General features: G+C 56.3%; 1 protein-coding gene across 5 annotated transcripts in view; it reads right to left on the bottom strand.

Annotated features, from left to right (window-relative positions):
- Positions 1-20493, bottom strand: part of TNS3 (tensin 3) — a 167257-nt gene that overhangs the window by 59178 nt on the left and 87586 nt on the right. For all 5 annotated transcript variants that reach the window (XM_019731607.2, XM_019731611.2, XM_019731606.2 and 2 more), the window contains 8 exons: positions 17497-17561; positions 15353-15436; positions 13900-14012; positions 13498-13558; positions 12743-12818; positions 3218-3347; positions 2835-2900; positions 2308-2412 (listed from right to left, as the gene is read on the bottom strand). In XM_019731607.2, coding sequence (XP_019587166.2) covers positions 2308-2412; positions 2835-2900; positions 3218-3347; positions 12743-12818; positions 13498-13558; positions 13900-14012; positions 15353-15436; positions 17497-17561 — 700 coding nt within the window. The remainder of the gene's footprint in view (positions 1-2307; positions 2413-2834; positions 2901-3217; positions 3348-12742; positions 12819-13497; positions 13559-13899; positions 14013-15352; positions 15437-17496; positions 17562-20493) is intronic.

Raw genomic sequence — 20493 nt, 5'->3', positions numbered from 1 at the left:
GTCCTGGGCTGGGCCACCTCCCACAGGGCCCGGCCCCTCCGGCGAGCAGAGGTGGAGGCCTTGTTGGCAGAGCACGGGACTTTGATTCTGGCAAAGAGGCCAGTGCAGTGTAAACACGAGGGTGGGGTCTGCCGCAGCCGGGCTCCGTGAGACCTGCACTCTGGAGGCGGGGAGACGAGCCAGCCAGCGCCAGGCCTGCCCCTGCTCACTCAGCCCTGCAGGGCGCCATCCACAGAGCAGCTCCCGTGTCCACATTCTGCAGAACAGCAGCCCGAAAACACGTCCCCGCTCCCCTCCCGGGCGCGTGTGCTGAGTGGCCGTCAGGATGCACTGCACAGAGCGTTTCCTGCACGCGCCTCCCACCTCCCTCTCTCCTTGACTGGAGGCACCTTTCCCCCCGAGGGGCCTTGGGTCTTCTGCGCTCTGCAGCCCCTTCCAAGGGAGGGTGGGCGTGATAAAGCCACATCTCTGGGACCTGGAAGGCCCCAGACTCTCATCAGGCCGGACGAGCGGGGGTGAGGGTGCGTGGGGATCGGGGGTCAAGCGTGTGCACCAGCCCTTCTTTCCCAGGCTTCTGGCTCCATTTATCAGTCAGAACTCGGTCCCATGCTGGTGACGTGACCACAGGCCTGGGCCCAACCTGGCAAAGGCACACCTCCAGGCTTCACAGGTGCAGGGACGGCCGCAGCCCTGCCTTTCCCCAGACAGACAGAACACGGTTTCCATGGATGAGACCACCTGACCCCACAAGGCTTGACCTGAGCTCCGTTCATGAGGCCAGGGTCCCTACTAGGAGACCATGAAAGGGGCCAAGGGCCTGCTGAGGGCACTACAGGGACTTCCAGGGACAGACGGGCTCAAGGCAGCTGGGTTTCATTTACGGGTGGGGTAGGGACAGGCAGAGCTGGAGGGGAGTGGAGGCTGCTGTGACACCTCCCGTCCTGTCCTGCCGTCCCTGGGAACCCGGCGCCTGAGGCTGCCGCCCCTCACGCCCCATGGCGCTCCGGCCTGGCAAGGTGGCTGGGACCCCGCCTGCTTCCTGCCCGCCTCCCTGCCAGGGTGGCCTCCTAGGGACTGGGGGCCCAGCTGTGTCCTCGTCCAGGGAGCCAAGTCAGAGACCGCTGGCTCCGGGCAGCAGCAGAGGGCACCGGGAAGGGCCTGGCAGATGGGCCTCACGGCAACGAGGGCTGGGAGGCGGGAATGCGGGAAGGAGAAGTCTTCCATCGAGCGTCTGCGGGGGTGAGAACGCAGAAACCCACACGAGCTCTGCACAAGGTCGCAAGCCTTTGGGGGACCCTCTGATGGAACAGTGTGGTGGACGAACCAGGCATTCGAGACACAAGCCGGTGCTTACACAGGGGTTACATGGGCTTACACGGGAAGGTCGGGCCAGGAGACAACGCAGGGCTGGCCCCACTGTGTGACACAATACGGAGAAACCATACCCAGGGCGCCCAGAGGAGGGCGTCATCGCTACCCAGCAGGACCGTCTGCACGCTCAACACTGCTGCCAGAAGCCCAGGAGGGACAAGGGGCCATGTGCCACCCAGAGGGCACAGTCGATGACCCCAGCGTGCACCGAGGATGTCCCCTGGCAGCCCTGTAAGCTCACGACTCACGGAGATGGACGTGGTGCCGCTGTCTCCACAACACGGGCTTCTGGCTACTTTACATCTGGACACAACTCAGTGGACAGAACCTATTTGGATTGCCTCTCCCAAATCAGGTCTGCTTCTCCGCCAGGGGCTGAAAACCATGCAATGCCTGCATTCTCACGCACCCAGGAAGTCTCCATCCCACCCTGACACAAGCCTCCAGTGGCTTCTTCCAGTAAACCCAGCAGACACTACCCTTCCCTCCGTCCCTCCTTCGTGACACTACAGTGACCCCAATTACATGTCCCATGAAAAGGGACTCAGAAACAGAGGTTATGATGCAGCCATAAAAGCAGGACAGCAGAGTGACAAGCAGACAGAAATGAAGCCCAAAGCCTGCTGCCCGGGACTTGGCCCCGAGCAGATGTCTGGCACTCCACACACAGCTGGAAGGGACAGAAGTAAGCGGGACGGTCCCGGCAACATGCACTGTGCAACGTCGGGCACGGAAGCCCTGGGGGTGACCTCACCGCCCGGCCAGCACCCGTCACAGCTGTCAAAGCCCAATTCCCAGGCCGGGTCCCCCGAGCACCCCCAACCCCACAGGGCGTGGGTGCTGCACCTCCAAGACACAGCAGGCTGTGCAGCCTCCCAGCAGCCTCCGGGGGCTCCTCTGACCCAAACGTGGAGCTGACAAGACAAGCACACGCACCTTCACCATCCGCACTGAGGTTCTCGTAGGAGTCCCAGAGGATCAGCGGGTCTGCCGTGTTGAAGTCCACACTCACGCTGGGGTCGTTGCACAGATGTTCACACCCTGTGAGGGGGGCGGGGAGGTACACAGGCATCAGTGCGGCCGAGCCAGCCCCTCAGGCACGTGCCCGGAGGTGAGGCCCCCAGAGTCTGGGGGCCGGTGCCTGGTGCAGCCCTGCACCCACAGCCTGGCGTTAAGCGGCCGGGCACGCACGGGCTCGGGCACAGCAAGCAGCAGTCAGAACTGCGTGGGGAAGGAGGGCGAGCCCGGACCCTCGGCCTGGGTGCAGCTCCTGCACCTCAGGGTCACCCACACCTTTTCCCACTCAGGACCGGCTCAGGGCGGACGCGCGCAGACGCAGGTGTGGGCCCGGCCTGGCTCACGCTGTGAAAATGTCCGAGCCTGGGCCGCGGCCGGACACCATTCAGGGCCCCAGACACGCCGGTCACCCACCCACACCAGCACGCTGCCCTCTCTCGACCCACCTTGCATCCCCTCGGGGGTGGCCGAGAACACTAACTCAACCTTCCCATGCGCAGGAAAACGGTCATCTGAAACAGAAATTGTCCTTCAGCAAACGTGGCGACCAGGAGCCAACAAAGCGGGAATGGACTGTCGTCACACTCCAAGCAGGAGAGCACCGGTCCCAAGCCACCACGGCTCACTGATGGCACAGGAATGCCAGGGGTGTCCTGGTTTCTCCAGTATTTTCTTTGCTGGATCAACTGTCAGCCTTTCCTGAGATTGGTCATAATTTTGTCAACCGGCTAATTAGTGGGAGGAGGCAGGGAGAATAGAGAGTGAAACACACAACCAGGCGGCAGGTGGCCCAACCCCCTGCACCAGCGGGGTGCCCGCGAGGCCTCACCTTTGCTGGCGCTGTCCAAATCCTCCTTTGCAAATACAAGCCCGTAGCCCTGGACGGCCCCCGTGTGAAACTGCAGGCGGAAAATGACGTCACGGGTGGCCGAGCGGTACTTCTTGTGGTAGCATTTCACCTGTGCCAAGAAACACAAGACAGCTGCAGGGGACAGTCCGCTCCTCAGGGGTGACACGTGGGGTGTGCACCAGCGGGTCCCCCAGCAGGACCTGGCCCTGGTGACGGGTGGCACGACGTCCCTGCTGCCTGGCCCTTCCCCAGGACGCCTGCGCTGCCCCGCGGGACCAGGGCCCAACATGCCATAGTCCTCAGTTCTCAGACGGCCACACCCGCCCTCAGACCCACCAACATGCTCTCCTCCTTCGGGAAACATCGGAAATGAGATTCCACGGCCTCTTTTTATGAAATTCTAACGATCGTGAGGAAGTTTTTCTTTCATCTCAACGCCCCATGTTTCCACTTGACGCCTTTCTGTTTTCACCAAGGCAGCAGGACGTCCTTACCACCTGTAATATGCTAAACGCTTACGTGTGCAGTGAGACCAGGAGAGACAGAGACGGGGCGGGGGAGACAGAGACAAAGGCCTGGCCGGACACCCCGCAGCGGTCACTAGAGACCTGATGTGAACACAGGCTCCTCCCAGGGCCCGAGCGTCCCCAGGGTCCTCAGGGTCCCCAGGGTCTCGGGCCAGGAGAGGCAGAACTCGGCTCAGACAGACGGAGTGAAGGGGAGGTGGGTACGCCCTCCCGTTCACATGCCCGGTGGGGAGGGGAGGCGGGGGCCCCAAGGGACAGCTGTGTTCCTGAAAGAGGCTTTTCCTGGAAAAAGATGTGTTTGGAATACTCCGCTTCACAAACGTGGGTGACAAGTACCCACACTGCACTGTCCAGAGCAGCAAGGCTCCATGTCACCAACTGCAGCTGTCACCCAAAAGGAGCAGTACAGCCTGGGAGGCGACCGAGGTTGTTTACCTCTGAGCCATCGGCCAGGACAGTCTGACAAATGTAAGTACGCCATTCGGGGGTGTTTCATGTTGACACACTCGTGCTGAGTGGTCCCCACCAGATCCAGGCCCTGGCCAGCCCCCATCTGGGGCGTCTGCAGCCAGCGAACAAGAATTCTGGAGAACGTGACAACTCCCGTCGGCTTGCCTCCCGCCTGTGTGTGGGGTCTGACGCCACAGCAGGACCAACCAAAGGGCCGGCCGTCCTCCGGAACCTTCTGGAACGTGCTACATGCCCCTCACATGGCACTGCCCACGCCTCCTGCAGCCAGACCCCACCCCACACTGCAGAGGACACTCCGCAGAGCAGTCCCCACCTGCCCCCGTCTCCATGGGACGAAGGGACCCAGCCTCCCTGTCTGCCCCTCCCCAGAGAGGCATCTTGGACGTGGAGAAAGGGGAGGTCCAGACTCATACCATCCCTCAAAGCTTTATAATACTGACAAAAACAAGCTTCAAAAACACAACCAATCTCCAGAAGCTGACAGCCTGAGGGGGAGGTGGCTCCAGGGTGGCCCTCATGATGGACAGCAGACAGCAGGGACCTTGGTGTGGCTCTGGGGCACAGACGGCCCCAGCACTCCTGTCTCTGGGGAGCCCTGCTCCTGCTCTGGGTTTTTCCTGCTGCCAGCCCCCCACGTGGAGCCCCAAGGCCTCCCCCACCTCCCGTGCTCACTGGCTCCCTTCTCTGCCCCTCCCAGGGCTCAGCAGAGCTGCACACACAGCCTGACTCACGACAGGGTCCCCTGTGCACCAGACATGGCAGACGCAGAGGTCAACACACACGGCAGGGTGGAGACAGGAGAAGGGGTGGCCGTCCCCCGGCTGAGAGCAAGTTGAAGACGCCCAGCTTTTCACAGGACAACGGCTCAGAGAGTCCAGGCCCCCTTCTCCTGGGGGCACCATGTGGCTCTGACAAGCCGTGCTGGTGGGGACCGGAAGCCCTGCCCACACCGCCTCTCGTCGTTTCAGCTCAACTTCTGTCCCCACTGGACAGGCAGCCGCCACCCCTCCAGTCTCCTGACAACCTCAGGAGTGACCACTGCTGTATCCTGCAGGCAAGGAAACCACAGGTGCCTCCATCACATGGGGTCCCGTTCACGGCCAGGACAGAAGGCGACACCCACCCACCAGCAGGAGCCCTGCCGTCAGGACACCCCGAGCAGCCGTGCTCATCACGCTCACAGGTGTCATCGTGGTGACAAGAGAGCCAGGTCCTGCTCCTGACACTTGGGAGGAAGAGCCAGGTGCCCCTTTCGGGTTAAAGTAAGGATCACATTTCAGGGCGGTCAGAGGGACTCCCCTCATCCATAGGTGTGGGTGGTGTTTGCTCAGGTTTTGGAACATCTGCGTTTGAAACAATTAGAAGGCTTGCAGTGTCCACTTTGCAGTACTGAAACGAAGTAGGACACAGCGACAGCTGCATCGGGTGACGTCATCCGTCAAAGGCTGTCGCCACAGCCCACCCAAGGGCACCTGGTGCGTGGGCCACGTCACAACTCTCTGGGAACGTTCAGGTGTCAGGGAAGATCCTCACCTGGACGCAGCTTTCCTGACCATGCCGTGGACGTGACAACACCGGCCTCATGACGTGTCACAAGGATTAGGTCGGCAGTGTACGGACAGTAACCCTGTGTGTGAGCACACGCTTTCTGCTGCATTCGGACCAGCTCCGAGCCTCCTGAAAGACGGCCGTGCGCGGTGAGGCGCGCTGCGTGGTTGATGCAGCATCTGGCACAGCCTGGCCCCGCCTCGCCTTCCAACGGCCGCATAAAACCGGGGTCCCCCAGATCGGACTCTGAGCTGTCCGTGACTGTGACCCAGCAGCACCTGAGCCTCAGTTTCCCCAGAGTGAACATCACACACACGCACACGCGCCAGGCGCTGTCCTTGGTGATGAATCCTGACTCCGAGGACAAACTGCCTGGTGTCAGGCAGCTGGTAAACTAACAGCCCTCGTGCTCCCAGGCCCTGTGGGGTCTGCTTGCTTCAAATCTCCACCAAGAGAGAAAAGCACCTGGATGAAGGGGTCAAGGTTCAGGGCCAGTCCCAGAGCACCAGCCCAGGTCAAGGTCAAGGCCAGCCTCGAGTGTCCCCAGTTCCTGCTCCCACCTCAGCCTTGTCCAAAGCAGCTCCTACTCAGACCGACCTTCCCCTAAATCCTCTAAGCTTCTGTGGGGAACATAGTTCACAAGAAATGCAGGACCCTCTACACACACCCAACTGGAAAAGGGAGTCACCCATTTCACCCGACGTTGCTAGTGGCCCAGTGGCTGTCTAGACGGCCCTCTTCAGAGAAAGCGCTCCCCCCCCACACACACACACATACACACTTGAAGGTCTAGAGAGTGGCTAGCCCCGGTCGTCAGGGTGCCGCCTCACGCAAGCCAGCAGTAGCCATGATGTCACCAGAGCTGGAAATGACTCCAGAGGGTGTCGGTACTGAAATTCATTTCCAAACCCACTGAAGACTCACTCGCCACTGGTGGTCCATGACAACACATGAAGTCCCCTGTGCTAAGGCCACAGGACAGAGACCCAGCCATGTTGGGGAGACTCACGGGACAGTAAGGGGTTGGGTTCTGATGCATACAGAGAAGGGCAGCAAATACCTGGGCGAGGGTGGGGGACCCAGGAAGGTCCCAGTACAGCAGAGCGAGGAGGGCACCGTGAGCCCGCTGCCTCCCCTGACCTTGCACAAACACCGGGCAAGAACTGACTACAGGGCTCTCTATGCAAAGGCTCCTTGAGGATGCAGCCCCTCTGTTCAGAAGTCGGGCTGAGCCCTGAACCACAGACACAAATCGCAGTGGCCACAGGGTCTGCAGAGCAGAGGCAGCAAGACCAGGCACGTGGACGGGCGTGTCCGTGAGGCCCTGGACCCCTGCCAGGCTCCCGCCCACATGCATTCCTGGCCGGGTTACATAACGATAACAGCGGCATTCACCAGCACCTTCCTGGGTGGGACTTGGGACTCTGACCTCCAGCCTGAGCACGCCCAGAGCCGGGCGGGCCCCTGTAGTGGGGGCGCGTGGGGAGGGCTGTTCAAACAGTGGCCACTGTCAGCTTTGCCTCACCAGTAACAGTGCCACCACCAGCTCGCAAGTCAAAGCAGTGACAATAGCAGTCCACTCTCCCAAGTAGTTTTCCCAACCCCGTCAAGTAGACAGCCTGACTCCCTGTACGAGGTCGGACAGTTAAGTTCTCGAACTCACCCTACAAAAAGTGCTACATGCCTCATTGCAGAATATCACTAATGTCACCTTCAAAGCACTCCCCTTGGGAAGCTATGCACCGACGCCAGCGCCTAGTCCACCCTTGAGAGCAATTTTGGAACTCTTTTTCTGGAATAGCCATCAGAGCTGTCATCATATTACCCTTGATGTCCTGAATGTCATCACAATGTCTTCCTTTCAATATTTCCTTCATCTTCGGGTAAAGGAAGAAGTCATTGGGGGCCAGACCAGGTGAGTAGGGAGGATGTTCCAATACAGTTATTTGTTTACTGACTAAAAACCCCCTCACAGACAGTGCCGTGTGAGCTGGTGCATTGTCGTGATGCAAGAGCCATGAATTGTTGGCAAAAAGCTCAGGTCGTCTAACTTGTTCACGCAGCCTTTTCAGCACTTCCAAATAGTAAACTTGGTTAACTGTTTGTGCAGTTGGTACAAATTCATAATGAATAATTCCTCTGATATAAAAAAAGGTTAGCAACATTGTTGCAACAAGTTCACGAACTTAATTGTCAGACCTAAACTGGACCCACGGAATCCCTCATGAGGAAACAGGCAAATTTATCTGCACGCAAGACTGACACCAAAACCACACAGAGGAAAAATCAAGGAGGACGAGATGCCGTCTCACGGGAGGGCGACCAAGGATGAACGGCAGCCTGGCAGCGACCTTCTATCTCCCCGAGCACAGAGGTGGCTGGGCAGAGAGGCCGTGAGACGGCAGCTGTCGGGAGCGAAGCTGTAAGTGTCCTGTGCACTCAGGGTCCCTTCTGAGTCCCGACTGTTGCCAGACTCTCAGTGTGGAACAAAGTGCTGACTATGTGACCCTTCACAGAAAAGGCCCCGAACCTCACGCCCCACCTGCCACTTTCCCAACTTGAGAAACGCCCAGTGGTTTGCAGAGGTACACCGAGCAGTGCCCCCCACAACATGGGGCCCGGCCAGCACGGCCGTGCACGTGTGTCCTGCAGGTCGGGGGGGACAGGCTGGAGACGAGGGACTGTGCACCTGTCCTGCCTCTGAGCCAGCAAACAGGCCGAGCAGCACAGTGGGGGAGGGCATGGCCGCCTTGTCCAGGGACGCTGTGCCAACATGGAGGGACACGCTGGTCTTTGTCCTGCCGTGTTGTCCCCTGAAGTCATGCTCAGGAGCCGCAGCCTGGGACTTCGAGCTGCAGCACTCTGTGGACCCCATCGGTCACGACCGGCGTCAGCGTCACCCTGGCGGTGCCTGGGCTCCGCGGACCCTGGGACGGGCCTGTCTCGCCAGCCTGTGCACCTGCAGCTCCCTCCTGAGTGCGTGCAGACCCCACGTCCCCGGGCCCCACAGTCTCCCACCTGCTCTAGTCATACAACCCCCCACTCAGAACCCCTGGGAGCTGTGTCTGCGTGTGACTTACCTTCACGGCCACTGCCCTGCCTGGCGCAGCAGCCGCTGTGTGGACAGATTAATGAGTGAGGAATGAGTGAGGGAATGAATGAGGGAATGAATGAATGAGGGAATGAATGAATGAGGGAATGAATGAATGAGGGAATGAATGAATGAGGGAATGAATGAATGAATGCTGGAGACAAATCACGGCCACTGGTACTGGGTGACCAGTGGCACCTGATTTCACTAATCTTGCTAGATGGGCTTCATTTGATGAACACAGGGGTTATGGGCTGAACTGTGTCCCCAAAAGTTCCTATGTAGGGGTGCTAACCCTACTATCTCAGGACGTGACTGTACTTAGAGGTGGGGTCTTAAAAAAGGTGAGGAAGGGGACATGAGGTCCTAGGGGCAGCCCTGATCCAACGTGACTGGTGTCCTTGACAGAAGGACATGAGGACACAGACGTGCACAGAGGGACGACCACATGAGAACACGGGGAGCAGATGCCATCTCACACCCCGGAGCGGCCTCGGGAGGGACCAGCCTGCGACGCCCCCATCTCGGATGACCCGCTTCCAGCACCGGGAGAGATGAATGTCTGCTGGTTAAGGCCCAGCCTGTGGTACTTTGTGCTACAACAGCCATGGGACAAGAGGTTGCAACTATTTTTAGGATTCTTAGAGACGAGTAAGTGAACTAAACCTCTTAGTAACTCTTTTCTGTGATGGAAAAATTCCCCTTCTCAGCTGTAACTCACGTCCCCTCCTCCCACCTGATAACATTGCAGGAAGTCAGTGGAGAACACAAAAATGCGTTGTCAACACAGGAAGTACAAACCTGGAGGCGATACAGCCCTAAGACCACTGTCGGCAATGCACGCGGGCAGGAGAGCTGTTTGGTCACAGTGACAGCGCCCATGGAAGGGTCTGGGCATCCTATTTGCTGGCATTTCTAACGGGAACCAAAACTCAGACAGGAGCTCCATGACACGAAATGTTCACCCCAAATTTCCCCCCAGCTACAGCCACAGAGGCCTGAATGCCAGAAGGTTCCCTCAGCTGCAGCAGTCTTCACACACCTTCGCTATCCCTGCAATGTGACAGGCCTGGAATACACATGGCTGCGCGTGGCCCTCGGCTCCCCCACTGGGCTGTCACCACTCACCCAGCAGCAGGCTCGCGGGCCGCTGTCAGTGGAGACCCTGCTCGGCCAGCACTGGTGTGTGGCCCTGCCCAGGGACTGTCACCTCAGCCACAGGGCCTGAAGTGTAAGTTGGGGACAATGCTGACACACTGGGCACCGTGCCTGCCTCATCAGCTCGTGGCAAGGTGCTGACAAGCAGGTGACCGCTCTGCAGAGGCTACAAGTACATGGCCGTGCTGCAGGCTGGCAGGCAGCTGAGACGACGCATTGCTGACATGGCATGAGGGAGGGAGTGGCCAGTCATGGCAGCACAGACACCCCTGGTGACTTCGGGCCATGTTCAGAATATGAGAGATAACAGTGTCCCCACGGTAAATGACTGAGGGGAGGGAAGGAGGGGGTCGTATGTGACATAAGGGAGCTTGGATTTCCTCCCTCCCCCGGGGGGAGGACACAGGCTGAACGGATGGGAGCCTGTGTCACACGGCGTGGAGCATGGCTGGGAACACACAGCAGCAGCCCTGGGAGGAGGGAAGGCTCGCGTGTCTGTCACCGGGTTCAGATGCAGAATTCATGAGATAATGAAGACTTAGCTCACATTTGGAGTCTGGGGTGTGGGGTGGGGTCTAGAAACCAGCATGATGGATGCCAGTGGGCTGGGGACACCAAGCTGTGAGCCTGGGGCCCGAGGGCTGGTGGCAGAAGCGAGCAGAGGCAGGGGACCAAGAGCCCAGGGCACAGCAGCTCAGGACGGCCCCCGGGTGGCGAGGCTTGGGGACGACTAGGAGAGCAGGGGCTTCGAGCCGGCAGCTGGGGCACAGGAAGCAGCAGAGGGAGTGACGGCCATGCCACGGACACGGCTGAAATGCCGCGGTCTGGACCATGCAGGGATGAGGGATGGGGGGGGCGGCAGGGAAGCAGGAGAACACGCTGCTTTGCCCAAGGATGGGAGCCCCCGCGCTGAGCCCCACTCTGAAAGCCCCACGCCTGCCCATCTTGTCAGCCTCCTCCTGGGGCTGCTGCACCCCACCTGCCTGTTCCCCCTTGACTGTGGGGTCTCCTCTCCCTGGACGTCCCTTCGGCCGGCCATGCTACACAGAGACTCAAGGCCTATGGCCCGGCCAGGACACCATGAGCTGCCCAGTGCTGCCAGAGGTCCCGACGGCCCGAGACATTCAGCCCCCAGGCCCGTCTGGAGGGCGACGGCAGGCGCACCCCGAACGCCTCCGTCTGCGGCTCATGCTTCTGGACGTCTTGCTCAACACTAAGCAGGCTGGCGAGTGTCAGCTAGAAATGACATTTTCTGGGAGGAGCCAAGTGACCACCCGTTCGGACTTCCTGCCGCAGCAAAGCGGGTGCAGGGGCGTCTGATGCCACAGCCAGTCCCTGTGTGGCCTCTGGATCAAATGCTCTCGTGCAAACAGCTTTCTAGTGGCTCAGGCTACCGAAGTGGTCATCTGTCATCTGCGGACAATGCAGGCAGCAGCGCCCATCCCTATGGGACCCTGCCTCCCGGCTGGAGTGGCAAACGGCCTCACTGAGCTCCCGCGTGCCCAGGGCTGGCTGGTGGCACTGCCACACAGGAACCAAGTCCAAGCACGTCAGTCAGGCAGCACCTCCTCCGCCTGCCCCACCCCATTCCAGGACCTGCCTCCCAGCTATTCAGCCAAACCTCGACCCCTACCTACCCAGTCTCCTCCCAGTGACCCCAGGCCACCTGCTTAGACCACATTCCAGCTGAGCAGCACCTGTGACGTTTACTCAGCCCCCATTCTCAGGCTGCCTACAGGTGGGACAACTGAGAGGTGGAGGGTGGGGCCTGCCCAGTCTTCTTCCAGAGCTGGAGGCGGTGGCCAGGGAGTGAGTGTGCCCAGGGGTAAGTGTGCTCACGGTGTGAATGTGTTCAAGGTGTGAGTGTGCCCAAGATGTGTGTCCAGGGAGTGAGTGTGCCCAGGGAGTGAGTGTGCCCAGGGGTGTGTCCAGGGTACGGGTGTGCCCAGGGGTGAGTGTGCCCAGGGTGTGTGTCCAGGATATGGGTGTGCCCAGGGGTGTGTGTCTTCCTGAACCCCACCAACCTGATTTGAAAAGATCCGGGTGGGGCCAGGTGGGAGTTCACCAACCACTAAGGAAGAGTTTTAAACCCAAATTTTTAGGGAAAGCTAACAAGAACCTTCAAAAACCCTGAATGAACCATTTATAATAAAACAAAAAGCCAACTCTTGAACCATGTTCCTTTCTTGTCACAGCGTATCGTCCTAGGCCACGCGGAGACCCCGTGGAGGCTTTGCTACACAGAAGTGTCCCCGAGAATTACTTTAAATGTATGAAATGTGCTGTATTCAAGGCACATAAAAGGCAGACCTGGAACAGCTCGTGCCACTCGGGAACCAGCACACCACAAGTGAAACGCACCGCCAGCTGTGCGGTTGCCCGCAAATAAACACCTTATTACACCCACCCTTCCCTGGAGGTTCCAACACGTCTGGGTCAGACATGGCCGGCAGGGAACGTGGCCCCTCGGAAGCACTGTGGCTGAGTCAGGACTTTGACTGCAGGTGCATGTCAAGGGCTCCAAGGATTTGTTCTGTCCCTTTCATTAAAACACTCACAGGATTAATTAATCAACTGCCTAAGGTAAAAGCTGTTTTTCACCCTTCGTGCAGGTGTGGGGGCAGGAGGGCTCGATTGTTTGAAGACAACAGCCTTCCCCTTCAGGGTGATGATGGGCGAGCAGGGCCACGGGGCCAAGGGAGCACTCACCATGACGTCCCCTTTCAGGAGCTGGGCAGGTGCGATGGCGATGGCGATCCGGCTGGGGTTCTCTGGGCCCACGTTGCTTTGGAACAAACGAGAAGGGAGTCACTGTGCCGCCTCATGAGTTAACGGGAAGAACACTTTGAGAAAACGAAGCCCACAGCTGACAACTCAGAAATCACACAAAATAGCCCATGCGGCCAGGAATCTAAGTCCTGAGAATGAGTCCAAAAGGGGCAGAAAGCTGCCAGGCCAGGGACATGGGGTCGGGGACCTCACGTTCACCCCAGGGCATGTGCCTGGGGCCATGTGGCATGGGGTGCACACAACTGCCAAAGCATCGCCCCTGTGTGGGTCCCCCGTGAGTCCAGAAACACGAAAGCAGCTTGTTTTGCCTGATGACACAGTGGTGAGAACATTTTTCACCTTTACCCATTTTCCATTAATGTTCATAAAATGCTTATCCCAACACACAAAAAGCCCAGCAATTTGTACAAATTCTGAGGATGTGTGCCTGCCCTTTGTCTGAAATGCAAAGGGGCAGAAAGGCTCACAGTAATGGCCCAGTCACAGGACTCTGATGCACTTGCAGGAGAGCATGCTTTGCGGAGCGGGTGCCCCTCGCCCGTGCTGAGTGGGGGAGGGGCACCAGCCACCAGAGGAGCCCCGCCCACCTCTCTGCTTTGCCCCGCCCACCTCTCTGCTTTGCCCCGCCCCTGCAGGGCGCCAGTGGGCCCATTTCCCGCACGCAGCACACTTACTAGATCCCCGACGTGTACACGGGCCGCATGGCCTGGTAGACCTTCAGGAAGGGCCGGCACACTGAAAGGGAGGCGGGACCCTCGGTGAGCGGAAGGGCAGCGTTTGGCAAACAGGGACAAAGGTGCCCTGAGGCGACGAGCCCACGGGCCGCCTGCCACGTTGGGGAAGCAGGGCTGGAGTGGAGGGCAGTGTGAGGAGCACCGGGGTTCCTGGGGACAGGCCCTGCTCCCCTCACTGGCCGCCTGTCCTTCCCTGACAAGCCAGTTGGCCCTGCCACACACGGATGGCTTTGTCCAGTCAGTGACCAGGAGGGCACAGATCTCAGGACGGACGGGAGCCCTGCTTGTGCAGGGGCAGGACCAGCCGGCAAGTCCAGACCCCTCCGTGCGGGCGGCACTCACCTCCGCCCGTGTCGAAGTTGGGGGTGCCGTGCAGGATGACGAAATGCAGGAACAGGGGCGAGGCGTTCATCTTCACCGTCCCCGACAGGAGCCCGCTGAGAAACTGGACGTACCTGCAAAGCAAGGCCGGCTTAGCGTCCCCAGGATGCGCCGCCAGTGGTCCCGGAGCCCAAGTGGGGCCCGAGGGAGGCAGGGACACCCGCTGCTTCTCCTGGGGTCTCCACACCCAAGTCTCGAGCCCACGTCCCCGAGAGCCACTGTCGCGGTGCGACCCCAAAGACATCCGGCGAGCCCCTCTGAGCGCCGCCAGCCCCGTGTGCTGTGCGGCCCCACGTCTGACTGGCCGCGCGCGTCTGTGTCGCCTGCGCAGAGCCAGGGACGGGCAGTCACCGAGCCTCCCGGCTGCCATGGCACCAGGCCCTCCACGCCAGCGGGGCTGCCCAGTCCACCACCCAGGGGCAGCGGTCCCCTCTCCGCCCCGCACGCCAGGACCGCGCGGCCCAGCAGGCTCAGCCTCGCGAAGGTTTCATGCCTGCAGTTCACACACTCTGGTCCATCACTGCCGCTGAACGTGCACACACAACAAAATGAACTGTCGGACATGTCCGGTAAATGCTAAACACAAAGTTTAAAACCCTGTGATAGTCGGTGCTCCTTGGAAAATGTTAGAGATAAACATCTGCTTCAGCTTAGGTTCCTTTCACAGTGTCTCCACTGTCCTGGTGACAGAAAAGGACCCAGAGCGGCGGAGGCCACAGCCAGGGCCTGGCCACCAGAGGGCGCCGCACACCCCGTTTAATTCTGGTGTGTGTGTGTGTGTGTGTGTGTGTGTGTGTGTGTGTGTGTGTGTGTGTGTGTGGCAGGACACCCGGTGACCTGTCCAAGCACTTGATCAGCTAAGTGAGGCACACTGCAGGTTTCTGGGTTCTCAGCTCTGTGGCTCCCAGAAAGGAGGAGTGAAGGATATTAGGGGGCCCCGAGTTATCCCCTGCTCTGGACAGCAGCTCCTTCCCCTCCAGTGTGGGAGGCCCTGGTCGCCTCAGCTGGCTGTCCGGCTTGTGTAGCCTGTGGGCACCTGGCCATTTGTTCAGGCGTGTGCAGCAGCCACTGAGCAAGGGGCCCTTTGCTCTCAATGTCGTGGGCCCAGTAAGCACACGGACCAGTTTCCGTCTCACATTTTCATGCACATGGAGAGTCCTGCCACCCCTGGTTGAGAGCAGCATGAGGAGGCTGATGGCAGCCAAGCCCTCATCACCCAGCTTGGGCGGTGCGTGGTGACCCCAGATACGCCTGGCTGCAATGTCACTGGTCACCGCAGGGGGCTCCCCACTCTCCACACGTGGGGGCTCCTAGCACATCTCCTGTTCCTGGCTGGCCAGGGGCCTCTTGTGTCTGTACATTTCTAAATGTGAGCTGTCATGCGCCTTTCCACGGCGGCCCGGGACGTACGTACCGTTTCTGGGAAGGCTGCATTAAAGCTGACACTTTGTCATCATAATACTTCTTCATTGCGAATCTGTCGAGGGCCTGGTCAGCGCTGGGGAAGCAGAGAGAGCTTGTTAACACCGTGGACGCCGAGTGTGGCTGGTGGCAGGGGACAAGTGCAGGGGCTACTCTGGGCCACCGGCGCCCATGCGGACGGAGCTCAACACGCTGCACTGCACACCCACCTACGTCTTCTTAACCCCAGTCCCTGCAGACATATGCTCAGCCCAAAGTGGCAGCCAGGTCACAGGGCCTACGTCCTGTTGGAAACAGCAGCCCCAGTCCCAGGTGGTGGCACTGAGCTGTGCCACACACACAGCGCCCAGGACAGTCACTGCCAGCCCCACCCCCTAAACGTCCCATGGCACAAGGCTCCAATCAAGGGAGGTGGCTTTCAGTGGGCTCTATACAAGACCAGAGGGCAGACCCAAGCGTCGGTGTCACAGGGTACCAGGCACCCCACCAAGCATTTGGGACCCACAGGGGACAGCCTGAGTGCTGCCTCAGGGAGTCACATCTATGCACAGGTTCAAGAGGCATCACTGCGGCTGGTGGGGAGGAGAGCTGACGGAGGCCACAGGGCTGCATAACTATGTTTCTGAAGTGACTACCACCGGCTTTCCACCCTGTCTGACACTGAACTCTGGCTGCACAAGCCCACAGGTGTTCCATGTCCACCTTTCATGTTTAGCATTCCTGTGTCTGGAATTCACCGGTTCTGTTAAATGCTATAATGCATTTGGCCGACGCTTATGCCCAGTATCTGACGTCACGAGGATGAGAGGCATTACCACTGCTCTACCTTCCCGAACGCTTATCTTTACGATGCTGGCCTGGGAATATTCTTCCTACTTCACGCCTTGAGATTTCTGTTCGGATCTGGAGCACAGTTTGCAACAAAGGCTTGAAAACTGTCTGCCCTGTGATTACCTCTGGGAATGACACCTGAGGAACAGTAGCAGAAATGATCACAGGTGTACACAAGTCTGTGATCAGAGCTGCTTTCGCAGATAGAATCAGCACAAGAAACTAAAATTCTCAAGCCAAACTGGAGGCAACCTGGATAGCCAACATCACCAAATGCTGAAATATGTCATCTATTCATCGACCGAGCGAGAGCTGTGCAGCCACTTAAACAACATCACGGAAGACATTCAGGAAAGAGTGCTAATTCAGAAAAGCAGGTCACAAAAGCACTGTGGTGTCTGTCACCTCACGTCCCTAAAAAGTACCCACTCCTATTGCTCCTATGGCAGGAGCAGCATCAACAGCAGCTGATACTCGAGTACTGGGGCTAAGTGCCTTCCGTGCAATGACACAGGGAAGTGTCACAAGAGCTCGTGAGGCATACCTGTCACCCCGCTTCACAAGGAAGGACCGTGAGGCTCAGAGGTGCATGTAAACTGCCTGACACACAGAGGAAATATGGACTGACTACTAGGGAAAGCAGCTTTTAGAAGCGGCTCAGTGATGGGCCTTCCATGAATAAAGCTCTCAGTCTGTTTCTAGCTGCCGGGACACCCACAGTGCACAGGACGCTGGTCTAGACAGAGCTGCGTTGTTGCGGGCAGGGACGCAGAAATGTGAGGGGCCCTGTCGAGAATCGCCAGGGAAGCCTGGTCTCCGCCCAGACGCCTTTGCTGCACTGAGGGACTCATGTGAGCACGGTCTGCACAGACACAAACGCTCATTATCACCAAGAAGGGGTCTGATTTTCACCGGGGGGTTGGGTTTCCTCCCTGGCAGGCACAAGCTCCCCAATTTGTTTGCAGAGAAAACATTCGGAAAGTCAAATTTCATCCCTGCTGCTAGAAAGGAACGGTTTATCGGCCAGTATGAACAGGCTTGTGTTTCCTCAGTGGGGCAGCTCGCTGCACAAAGTGGCCATTGAAACATGAGGGCGATGGTAGACGCCAGAGGACGTTCTGACAACCAGGCTGGTCCAGGCTTCCTGCCCACGGGCACACTGTCAATACCACCCAGCCTCAGTTTCCTTCTGCAAAGCGGGAGCCACGACAGCTGCCTCCTCACGACTGCGAAGGCCTGAGGGACAAAAGGAAACCAAGCGGAGCGCTTCTCTCCGCCCAGAGCAGCACAGACACCTCCTCCTACCTGGCCGAGACGTTGGTGAAGTGCATATAGGATGATACGACCACGCCGATGCGTCCCTTTCCGCCCTGTGGAAGACAAAGGAGGACTTAGTTTTCTCTCGAGCCCATGGCAGAGATGGAGTTACAACAGGAACAGTTACTTGTCACAGGATGACAAAGAGCTCACTTGGAGGGAGACAGCATTCCCCTCTCTGGTCGCTGTTTTGGGGACAGCAGCACCCAGGGCAACAGGGTGCCCACAGCAGGAGTGGGTGCTGTCGGGGTGTCTGTGCCAACCCCCAGAGCAAATCTGCACAGGGGCAGCCAGCCACTTCAGCAATTCCCAGTGAGGCCGGAAAAACTGGGCCGGGACAAAGGCAAGTAGCACGACTCCATGACCCAGGCGACAGGGACCTGGAAGCTCCCTGCACAGGATGAGGGTTTTGAGGCTGCACACACAGCTTGGACAAGTCCAGATCGGTAGGACAGCACATTCCAGTGAGCTGGCCACACCACAATGTCACTGGCACAGCCTCCCCAGCCATGCCTGGTCACATACACAGGAGACCACTGTCGAAAACTGCATGGCTCAATCCATAACCACACGCCTGTATATTCCAGACTTGGCGGCCTGGCTGGAACCACCGGCCAACATACCAACAGGAAGAGACGTCTGGAAGTACCACAGCTACGTGTCAGGCCACCCTCACCCAGAACCATGGACTGCCACCCTCTACAACATGCCGCCATGACCCAGGACAGCAGTAGGCAAGCCACTTCTGTCCACAACCTGGGTCCTCACAACCTGTGAGCTAAGAGTTGTTTTGTTTTTAAACAATTGAAGAAAAATCAAAAGAATAATATCTCATGACACACGAGAACTATATGAACTGGAAATGTCAGTATCCATAAATAAAGTGTGACTGGAACACGACCACACCCGTGTAGGTACATCAATGGCTATTTCCACACAGCAACAGCAAGTTGTAGTAGTTACAGCTAATCAGTGAGAAACCATTAGCCCAAAGTAATGTTAGACCAAACAGAGTTCAGATATTTATAGAACATTCCATCCAAAAGCAACAGAAAACACATTCCTCAAGGGTACATGGAACATTTTTTCAAGATAGATCACATGTTAAGCCACAAGACAAGTCTTAATAAATTTAAGATTGAAATCATATCAACCATCTTTTCTGACCACAACATGACACTAGAAATTAATTACAAGAAAACTGTAAAATTCACAATTATGTGGAAATTAAACAACATGCTACTGAATAGCCAATGGGTCAAAGAAAAACTAAAAAGAGAAACAAAAAAAAAATACCTTGAGACAAATGAAAATGGAAATATACCAGAATTTGTGGGATGCAACAAAAATAGTTCTAAGAGGAATGTTCAGAGCGATAAATGCTTACCTCCAGAAACAAACAAAATCCCAAATAAACAATCTAACTTTATGCCTCAAGGAACTAGAAAAAGAAGAACAAACAAAGTCCAAAGTTAGTAGAGGAAGGAAATGACAAATATTTAAAGAAGAAATAAATGTAATACAAACTTAAAAGACAATAGAGGTCAAAGAAACTACGATCTGGTTCTCTGAAAAGATGAACTTGACAAACCCTTAGCTAGACTCAACAAGAAAAAAGACAGAGAACTCAAATAAATAAAATCAGAAATGAAAGAGGAGGTGTTACAACTGATGTCCCAGAAATACACTGGATTATAAGTGACTACGATGAACAATTATACACCAACAAATTGGACAACCTAGGATAAATGGATAAATTCCTAGAAACATACAACCTACCAAGAATCTGATGAAACAGAAAATCTGAGCCGACCACTTACTAGTAAGGAGATCGAGTCAGTAATCAAAAATCTCACAACAATGAAAAGCCCAGGACCAGACTGCTTCACTGGTGAATTCCACCAAACATGCAAAGAAAAATCCTCCAACTTGTCCAAAAATTAGAAGAGGAGGGAACACTTCCAAACTCATTATACGAGGTTAGCATTACCTTGATAACAAAACGAGACAAGCTTGCCACAAAAAAAAAAAAAGAAAAGAAAAAGAAATTACAGGCCAATATCCTTGAAGCGCATAGTTGTAAAAATCCTCAACAAAATACAAAAAAACAAAAACAAAAACAAAAAACAACAACAAATTCCATGAAACATTAAAAGGGTAACATACCAGGATCAAGTAGGACTTACTCCAGTGATGCAAGGATGGTTCAACATCCACAAGTCAATCAACGTGATACACCACATGAGCAAAATGAAGGGTAAAAATCATACGGTCATATCAACAGATGCAGAAAAAGCATTTGACAAAATTCAGCATCCATTTATGATAAAAGCTCTCAGCACAGTGGGTACAAAAGGAATGCACCTCAACATAATAAAGGCCATATTTGACAAACCCTCAGCTAAAATCACCCTCAATGGGGAAAAGCTGAAAGCCTTTCCTCTCAGATCAGGAACAAGGTAAGGACGCCCACTCTCACCACTTTTATTAAACACAGCACTGGAGTCCTCGCCAAAGAAATGAAGCAAGAAAAGAAATAACAGGCATCCAAATCGGAAAGGAAGAAGTAAAACTGTGTCTATTTGCAGAGGACATGATATTATGTAGAAAAACCCTAAAGACTCCATCAAAAAAACTGTTAGAACTAATAAATGAATTCAGTAAAAGTTGCATTAAATCATATAATCAATACAGAAAAATCTCTTGTATTTTCTACACTAAGACCAACTATTAGAAAGAGAAATTAAGAAAAAAATCCCATTTACAATTGTATCAAAAAAATCTAGGGATAAATTTAACCAGAGGAGATGAAAGATCTACATATTAAAAACTATAAGACTATAAAGAAATAAGTTGAAGAAGACACAAATAAATGGAAAGATAGTCCATGATCACAGATTGCAAGAATTAGTATTATTAAAATGTCCGTATTACCCAAAGCAATCTACAGATTCAGTGCAATCCCTATCAAAATTCCAGTGGCAT

Source organism: Rhinolophus sinicus, linkage group LG09 (assembly GCF_036562045.2).
Source record: "Rhinolophus sinicus isolate RSC01 linkage group LG09, ASM3656204v1, whole genome shotgun sequence".
Classification (NCBI taxonomy): Eukaryota; Metazoa; Chordata; class Mammalia; order Chiroptera; family Rhinolophidae; genus Rhinolophus; species Rhinolophus sinicus.
The sequence above is the reverse complement of the archived record's forward strand: the minus strand, read 5'-3'. Positions and strand labels throughout refer to the sequence as shown.